General features: G+C 44.4%; 1 protein-coding gene across 1 annotated transcript; it reads right to left on the minus strand.

Moving 5' to 3' along the window:
• Nucleotides 1-716: 716 nt before the first annotated feature.
• Nucleotides 717-7,250, minus strand: LOC144148635 (uncharacterized). Its single transcript, XM_077680146.1, has 3 exons — nt 7,217-7,250; nt 4,263-5,392; nt 717-746 (listed from the first exon to the last, which is right to left on the minus strand). The coding sequence occupies exons 1-3, from the start codon at nt 7,248-7,250 to the stop codon at nt 717-719; spliced, it is 1,194 nt and encodes a 397-aa protein (XP_077536272.1).
• Between the last annotated feature and the right edge of the window lie 2,203 nt (nt 7,251-9,453).

A 9,453-nucleotide genomic window follows, 5' to 3' on the forward strand; every position in this document is an offset into this window, starting at 1 on the left:
TACTCCGCCTATCTGCTTCTGTAAGTTGTGCTGTCGGGGTCTGCTAACATCCGCCGGATACTGCCCCCGAATTTATTGAGCACTTAAACGTGTTTCATACAAAAACAAGTCCCCAAAAAATACCCAATAATTTTAGCTGGGAACCTCAATTACCCAGGGATGGATTGGCGGTCAGGCAGACCATATGGCAGCACAAAAAGGCATGAATGTAAAGAATTTAGTGATGCGTCATCCTCGCTTAGTTTGAGTCAAATGGTCAGACTGCCTACACGTGTCGACACAATTGTAGGTCTTGCGCTTACACGTGTCGACACAATTATAGGTCTTGCGCTAACCCCAGAACCAGGTAGTCTACTCGTACACGTTTTAGACAGCATCAGCGATCACAACTTAGTGCATTGTGAGGTAACATTAGAAAGATTCAACATCGAAAATAAAAGTAAAACAATTTTTGATTACAGGCGCGCAAACCGCGGCATGATAGAAATCGATTTGATTTCATTTTACACGCAGTGCGTCACTTACTTTGCTTTCAGAAATGCAAATGATAACTGGCAAATCGTTCGCAATGAGCGTCTGGAACTGATAGAAAAATACGTTCCAAGAATCAGTATCACGTCATCGACGCACAGCGCCTGGTTCACAACCAGCGTCAAACGCCGAATCCAAAAGAAAAGGCGACCTTATCCAAAGGACAAACGATCTGATTCAGCCGATTACTGGAAGCGCACAAAGAACAATCTTAACTGCGCAAAGCAGAAATTGGGGTAGGCAAGGTAAAAGTTTTCAAAAATATATCAAACCTACTGCATGCCAACCAGAGAAAATTTTGGAAAGTGATAAATCCAAACTACTAACCGCCATTGTCCATATCAATATCCAAAAATGGTGCACTCCTTTCCTCGTTAAAAGCTGCAGAGGAATTGAATTCTGTCTCTTCCTCTGTGTTTACAAATGAAAGCCCATTACCAGCCACTTTTTACATACAGTCCTTCGATTCAGCAACGTATGACTTGCTTATCACTCATGACTTGCTGCAGCCATTTATAGAATCTAACCAACTCTGCGCCAAGCCCCGATGAAATATTCATCAAACTACTAAAAGACTAAAGTGGTCGTGTCCCCGGTCTTAGTTGCTATATTTTAGCAATCGATAGACACAGGATGCGTACCATTTGCCTGGAAAATGGCCCGTGTTATCCCCATCTTCAAGTCAGGCGACTCATCTGTGCTTCTTAATTGCAGATTAACTTAACCACCATAGTTTGCAAACTTCAACACATATCATTGCCTTAATGAGAACAAAACACAGCTTTTTTTCCAATCAACGTATTTTTTTGAGAAACCGTTCCTGTGAAACTCAGTTATTCGAATTAATTATTGTTATCCTTAATGCGGTAAATTCGTCCTTCCAAATAGATGCTATATTCATTGTGGTGTTTTTGGTGGCTAGCCCTCAAGACTGGCGTCGCAGAACTGGGACAGGCGCTTGAAACGGGAGTAGTAGACGGATACGAACATTTATCTCGCCGAGACGAGTTGACGAGAGGAAGATACATTTACAAACAGAATTCAAGAATGGCCTCTATCCTAAGGACACAAAGTTCGGCTAGGGCGGAAAAACTAACACGTCCAATTTCAGTTCAAACATAAGCCGGTAATGAAGCAAACGTCTCGCGCGCTCTGGCGCTGTCCATGCAGTCGATGCTGCTACTGTCGCGGTTGTCGGCGGCCTCTTGGTGGTGAACACGGGGTACACAGCGCTGCAAAGTCGAAGCCTGCGATTTGATGCGGGGTCGACGAACTGCTTGTACACAGGCCATCACTGCAGCCTGGCTGGGTCTCCGGGCGCCCTCAACGACGGCCTCGGTAGACCACGGCTGCCGCATCTTGCGAGTAGCTCTCAAAATCACGGCTCCTCCGATTCCACTCTGCTTCGTCACCAGTCCACCATCTCCGCTTCCTCATCTTCCGGCGTCACTGTAATGCTTAGGATTATTTCGGCGGCTCACTTGTGAGGGCATTTTTGCGGGGCACATAGCCAGAGAGGGCGAATGTCCACCTTAAGTCATTAAACTTCGTCGTCTTCGAAGTCTTTTTTGACGCGCACACCACCGCTGTCTTCTATCTTATCCCAAGGATCCCCACAAAAAGTGTTTGGGGATACACAACGCACATTCAAAAAGAGAAGTCACAGTATGAGAAACATTTTCAGAAAAACACAAACGAACTATCACAACCACTCCAGAAATATTTTCAGAAGACAATGTTCTAAACGTACCGTCTCACCAGTAAAGTTCACATTGCAGCTAAAGCACTAAAAGGTAAGGTGTCGCGTATATTAATTCATAGCATTCTTTGCCGAGTACCCCCCAGCCAGGACCGTGTAACGACCTGCATTTCCACAAAAATGCACATATCGCGGAAGTTCACCCTGTAATCGTTATAATAGCTTAAATAGAAATAAGTGGTCACAAAAAATTTTGAAAAACTAAAAAATAAGAATAATAATAATAAAAAAAAAACATACCGGAAATGGCGAAACGTGTAACATCCTGCATTTCCACAATAATGCACATTTCGGGGAAGTTTTAAATGTAATCGTTATAATCCCGTAAAAGAGAATAATCGGTCGGACGAAATTTTAAGAAACAAAAAGATCAGAAAAATATTGAGAAATTACGGAAAATACCAAAAAGGATAACGCATCGCCTTTCCACAATAATGCAGATATCGCGAAAGTTCCACCTGTAATCGTTATAATAGCGGAAATGGACATAACTGGTTGAACGAAATGTTGAAAAACTAAAAAAAATAAGAAAATAATAAAATAATTACGAAAACTGGTCAACCGTGTAACGCCCTGAATTTACACAATAATGCAGATTTCGGAAAAGTTGTAAATGTAATCGTTATAGTCACGTAAATGGATATAATTGGTCGGACGAAATTCGAAGAAACTGAAAAATAATAAAAATACTGGAAAATTACGGAAAATACCAAAAAAAGTTTAACGCATGGCATTTCCACAGCAATGCAAATATCACAAAAGTTTCTTGTGTAATCGTTATAATAGCGTAATATTTGGTAGAAAAAAATTTTGAAAAAATAAATATTAAGAAAACTATATGATAATTCCGGGGAATTGCGAACCGTGTACCGCCCTTCACTTCCGAATTACGGCAAATTCGAGAAAGTTCCACCTGTAGTCGTTTCATTACCATGAATAGAGATAATTTATCGAACGAAATTTTCAAAAAATAATAAATAACAAATATATAAAAAAATACGAAAAATGCCAGGTGTATAACGACTTGCATTTCAACAATAATGCAGATTTCGCGAATGTTCCACTTCGAATCGTTATAATAGCGCAAATGGAGATAATTGGTGGGACAGGATTTATGAAAACAAAAGCTTTGACTGTAAAAACTCACTCTCAAGACAAGCGGAATAAGAATGCTACGCATTAGTAGATAATTCTCTGCATTTCTGCAGAATTTTTTTAAACGATGGGAAAAGCTTCCTGTATCAAGCGCAAGTTTTTTCGTAAACTTCCAATTAACCGACCACTGGGAGTTTTAATTGCGAAGCCGATCCAAAGACATGTCATTATTTATTTTTTATGCATCCTTTCGGCTTTCCCAACAACATGCACGTTTGGTTGCGCATCTTGGCTCACCATTTGCTGAAACCTTTCCTAAGTTTGTTTACCGACATCCAACTGCATACTGTAAATTTCTGGCTAGAGCAGAGGGCGCTGTTGCAGATTTCCTCACTGGTTTGTGCTGTCTTCTCAGAATATATGTACAAGACGAGCCATGGGGTCACTGTAAACATCAGCCCTGTGTTTTAACGAGCCCAAAGTTCAAACGCATGCCGGGTTGTGCCTCATTCATAGATTTCGCCAAGGCCTTCGAAAAGGTCCCTCACATCCGCCGCATGGAAAAGCTTACTGCTCTTTATATTAACACTAAGGTTAACAGGTGGATTAAGAACTTCCTAAAGCATCGGTATCAGTCAGTAACCATTAATGATCAGTCCTCCCCTTTCACTCAAGTAACTTCCAGTCTCCGTGTGAGACCCCGGAAGTGTTGGGGCCTGTAATTCTTGGCTCCTATCATATTTTGATTATATATATTGCCGCGAAGAAAGCTTTCGATTTCGGCGGGGCGCTCACCGTACCTCGGGCGCGGGGCGTGTGGAGGAAATCCACGAAGACCAAGTCGTCGGTAGGGACAAGCTCTGTATATGTGGCTTGCCTCGCCGCAATGGAAACATAGAGGTCGCTGATCCGGCGTGCGCCACTCGTCGCTCTTGCGAGGCCGCCGTGCCTCATCAACAGTCAGCATGGCGCGGGGTCGGAGGCCCAGTGTCGTTTGCGGTGTTGCGGCGGCAAGTGTTGGGGCAACGTAGCGATCCGACTCCCTCAGGGCTGCCGCATATGAGGCAACCTGGGTCTGTTGTTGCGGGACCCCGTACGGCTCCTGCGGCACACCATACTGCCTTTGTGGGGCTTCATACGTCTCGGGCGCTCCAACAGCTTGCCTGACTTCGCGGCGTATAGCCTCCGCAAGGGGCATGGAGGCTTGAAGCTGCTGGACTCCGTGCAGCTTTTGGAGTTCCTCTCGAACGATCGACCTGACCAACTCCCGGAGGCCGCCGTTTCCTTGCTCCACTGAAGGGGCGTCGCTCGACATAAAAGTGATGTCCCGGCTGTACTGCCTCGCTCTTTGGAGTAGGGCCCTTTCAATTGCTGTGGCCTCAGACAGAAATGCGCTGACAGACTGCGGAGGATTGCGCACCAATCCAGCAAATACATCCTGCTTTACACCTCGCATAAGGTGTCTCAACTTCTTTTCCTCAGACATAGCCGGGTCTGCGCGCCGGAAGAGGCGAGCCATGTCTTCTACATACATGGTGACGCTTTCATTTGGCCGTTGGTTTCTAGCTTGAAGCGCCGGCTCAGCTTTTTCCCGACGATCCGTGCAGGCGTACGTGGCCAAAAACCGGCGGCGAAACTCGTTCCACGGCGTCAACGTGGCCTCGTGGTTTTCAAACCACGTGCGAGCTGACTCTTCTAAGGCATAGTACACGTTATGCAGCTTGTGTTGCTCGTTCCATCCATTAAAGTTCGCAACGCGTTCGAATTGGTCGAGCCAATCTTCTCCGTCCTCGAAAGAGTCCCCATAGAAAACTTTTGGTGTGCGGAGCTGGTGTACCACGAAGTAGGAAGGTGCCGTACCGGTACCGGAGGTCACAGTGCTGGCGTCCCGCGTGGCCATCCTTGGTCTGCTTGTCATAGGCTGGAATTCTACCGGTAACCCTCGCAGTCGCCGGCTGGTTCGTTCGTGGACGGGTGTCAACTCCGCGGCTGAGCTTGTCGCCGGGCCTACACAGGGGGGGGGGGGGGGGGGGGGTGGATGTAGAGCGCAATTGATCGTACCCCGCACCTCCACCAGTTTTGTAGCGACAAGACGTTGCACGGGTGGATTACAATTAGTTTATTGAGGCGAACTTGTGCCCACAACGTAAAAACACCGACCGTTCCGAACGTCTCCCCACGAGCGTCTCCTCCAAAACTAGCCCCCGCCGCACGAGCGCGCATTCCACGTGGCTTCGTGGAACAGCGCCACGAGAGCGTGCTCCCAGTGACGTAGAGGCTCATTGTGGGAAAGCTTTCTTCGCGGCAATATCAATGACATTACAGTAATATCAGTTCTACTATCCAATTATTTGCGGATGACTGCGTCATTTATAGGAAAATTGAAAACCCGCAAGATTCCTTATCCTTGCAAACAGACCTTAATCAACTGATGAAGTTGTGTAGGAATTGGCAGATGGAAGTAAATGTGCCCAAAACTAACTCCATAACATTTACCAAAACTAGCGCGTCAGAGCCCCGTCACTGTTATCTCAATAGTATGCCTGTACAAACCGGAACCATGGTAAAATACTTGGGTGTCCACATAACGTCTGATCTAACCAGGAACCATCATATCGATCCAATAACCAGCAAAGCATCTAAATCACTCAGATTAATTCGGTGTAATCTGCATTCAGCTAACACATTTACGAATTAAGCTTCTTGCCTACCAAACAATAGCTCGATCAAAGACAGAAAATGACGCACTAATCTGGAACCCCCATCAGTCGTATCGCGTAGATAAACTTGAAGCACTCCAAAATAAAGCTGCCCGACTCATTCTCGGGAACTATTCAAGAACATCAAGTCTAACAGAAATGAAAAAAAAAAATTCCTGTACCCTTCTAGAACAACGCCAGCTTCATAGTCTTTTATCGGTTTTTCATAGGCTATACCACAGCCAAGCTTCTGTCGCTTTATCGCCCATAAACCCCGCTAGTTACGTTTTGTCCCGTAGAGATCACGGATTCAATGTCCACCCAATATTCGGACGTACTAACCTATTTTTCTTCTTACTTCCTATTCGTCCCTGGAATAAGCGCTTAGGTAGCATCGTCACGCTCATTTACCATGACTCATTTATAAAAGAGTTACACCTATTCCTCAATGTATAAATCATTTTTCAGTGTTTTTTAAACCGGTTGGATTTGTTCAATGTTCAATGTTTGTGTCGGTTTGAACCTGCGTCACTTTTAACTCTGTCATTTTTGAAATGAGATAACGGCTGTGCCCCTTTTTGTGCACCCTTATTTTGTAACTATGCATATAGACATGAATGTGTTTGTATTTGCATTTCCATGAGTGCTCCTGTTTTAATACTACATTGTGGTTTCTTTTTCACTCCCACCCCTATGTAACGCCCGTGAGGGCCCTTGGGGTAAATGAATAAACAAAAAAACCTTGAACCGAAATCACACTCTTCAGCGCACTCGCGCGGTTGTTGAGGCAGCTAAAATGCAGTTAGAGGACACTACTTGTGTCAGCATGACCTCTGTATTCCTGATTACGAAGCAGTTGGCCTTTCTGCTGATGCAAGCCCGTGGCCACTGTTGCCGAGGGACGAGTGCGTGCCTGAATACTCCGCAAATTCATTGAAAATCTTCTCTTATCTCGATTTTCATAATCTGTATAAGTCTCCCTTGGAAAAAAAAAAAAAACCTGTTGGATATTAGCGCTTGTATTTATAGCCTGCTTGGTCTGAAATGTTTGCGCTTAAAGGTGGTTGGCCGGTTGATGAAACTCGAACTAAAGCTTAAGAACTATAAGGATTGCCATCTATCTTCTCCCTACCACGGCTGCGGCTGCGGGTCATTGCTTGCGCCATGTGTCGCCAGATGGAGACATAGCATAATGTGAGAGAGATAGCTGAAATCGATTTTGTTTGTAAGAGCAGTGTAGTCTTGCGTCAGTGCTCCACCACGCAGCCGGCCAGACAAGAAGTCCCCATTTCTTCACGTGGCCTCAAATAGGTCAATGCTAGTACTTATGCGAGTATACATATGTATTTATGAGAGTACTTACACGAGATCAATTCGCGTACTTATATGCACGTGTGAACCCAGTCGGAAGCTTGCGCTGTGGAGTGCCCACCACTCCTATATCCTTGTCTGTACGCGCTTTGAATTTTTCACCAGGTCGCAAATGGTTTGAATTCGGGTAACCATTTTCCAAGCGAAATGAGAAGAGACGCCGCAACAGTTTATGGTCCGCCCGAGCGGATTGTCCTCAATTCCTCGAAGTGTCGTGTAGAAACTATCCTACGACAGTGCCCATTGGAATCGGCGTCATTTTAATGCGTGGCATTCAGTTCACTTTTGTTTGTTTATTCTTCACCAAAACACAATATCCCCACAGCCAGCACTTTAACGTCCTGCATTATCGCGAAAATGCATATCCCACCGAATTAACCCTTTAAATTGTTATGATAGCGTAAACTAAGAGAATTGCCCGATCAGTATTTCGATAAACGAAATAGTACGAAAAAGTGACAAATTTAAAATTTTTCAGAAATCAGAAATCAATTGACGAAATCAAAAATATGCATCCGCAAAATATCCTCAGAAAAACGAAGGCTAAACTGAAAAATCTCGTTAAAGAACGAACAATAAAAATAGCGAAAACGGGCCACCCGTCCAACGCCTTGAATTTCCGCAAAAATGAGTAGTTGGTGGACGCAACACAATTAATCGTTATGACAGGGTAACGAAGATAATTGGTCGAACGGATTTTCCATTAACCCAGAAATATGAAAAATATAAAAAATGAAAATATTACATGAATGAACTGACGAAATCAAAGATGTGCAACTTATACATCTCCAAAAGACGAAGAATAAACTAAGAAAGTCCCTTAGCGAACGTTTTTCCGGCCTTTCTATGCTGCCACCACTTGGAAAAGTGGTAAATCGAGACAGAAGCGCTGTCAGTGGCAAATTTGGAGTACTAAAGGTGATCTCTTCAAAGCTACAAAAATATTTCATGCTATAGCTGGATTAAAGTATTTAATTATCGAAATCTGCCGGTGGGGTGCAAGCACGACGGTTACGCTGCTTGTTCAAGGTATTCAAAAATCGTGCCAGCAATTTTGCACATGCTGGGGCAGTTCAGTTAGAGCCTCGGTTTCATTTGATTACTTACAAGCCTTGATCCTAAAGCTTTCGTTCATTTTATGTCTTTTATTTTCAGGTTTCAGATGTTAATACAAACGCAAGTGAGTGAAGGCGAGAAGAACAGGCAGGCTGTGGAGACGATGTTGACCAGGACACTTGAGGCTGTCGCACAGGCATCAAGTATTGCGTTGATGGAAATGAGAGACATGACTAGGGAGACATTAGAAATGCAGAGGGGGGTCATGGACCGAGTTGACCAAAGAACCCAAGAAATGGAGGAGAGGCTGCTGCGAACGCAGAACGCCCACACGCGGGAATTGATGGACACCCTGCAAGATATGCACCGTAGGTATTTGGAGGAAGTTGTGAGGCGTTTCAATGGTGCCGTGAACGTGACTGAAGAAAATGCACAAGGTCCTCGTAGGACGCCGGCAAGAAAGAGCAAACGTTGTCTTTTGCAGTGATTATTCGACACCACTCGCGCTGCTCGCTATGATGCCCCAGTACTCACCACCACTTATCCAGGAACCTGACCTACGCTCTCAGTTTTCTTTGGCCTCTTGTTTAGAAGAAGTGGATTGTATTTGAGCTAGGAACTGGAAAAGTATGAAAACTGAATAAAATATGTTAAGCTTGGTCTGTTTTCGAGACTAATGTTTTTTGCTGTTTACAAATAAACGCTTTATGTGCAAAGCATATATTCGCGAACCACGGCTGGTTTCTTCAAATTGAATATTGATACGTCACGTTTTGGGGGTCTGTTCTTTGTGGCTGCGTTATTTAGGTCAATGGAGAGAGAATGTTAGGTGACTGTCAGTAGTGATTCTAAGAGTCAGGAAAGTCAACAAAGTCAGGAAAGCTTCCAATCTGTTCGCAAACATCCGTTCAATCCACACTGAAACAGAAATGCCGGGTCGAG

This window comes from Haemaphysalis longicornis, unplaced genomic scaffold (genome assembly GCF_048455015.1).
Source record: "Haemaphysalis longicornis isolate Haplotype H1 unplaced genomic scaffold, Haemaphysalis longicornis Haplotype H1 scaffold_8, whole genome shotgun sequence".
NCBI lineage: Eukaryota > Metazoa > Arthropoda > Arachnida > Ixodida > Ixodidae > Haemaphysalis > Haemaphysalis longicornis.

Coding starts and splice junctions, on each gene's coding strand:
- LOC144148635 (XM_077680146.1), bottom strand. CDS start 7,250: ATGGCGCAAGCAATGACCCGCAGCCGCAGCCGTG. Junction 5,393..7,216: donor GACCCGCAGCCGCAGCCGTG/GTAGGGAGAAGA, acceptor CCCCCTGTGTAG/GCCCGGCGACAAGCTCAGCC. Junction 747..4,262: donor TATGTTTCCATTGCGGCGAG/GCAAGCCACATA, acceptor TGCTTTGCGCAG/TTAAGATTGTTCTTTGTGCG.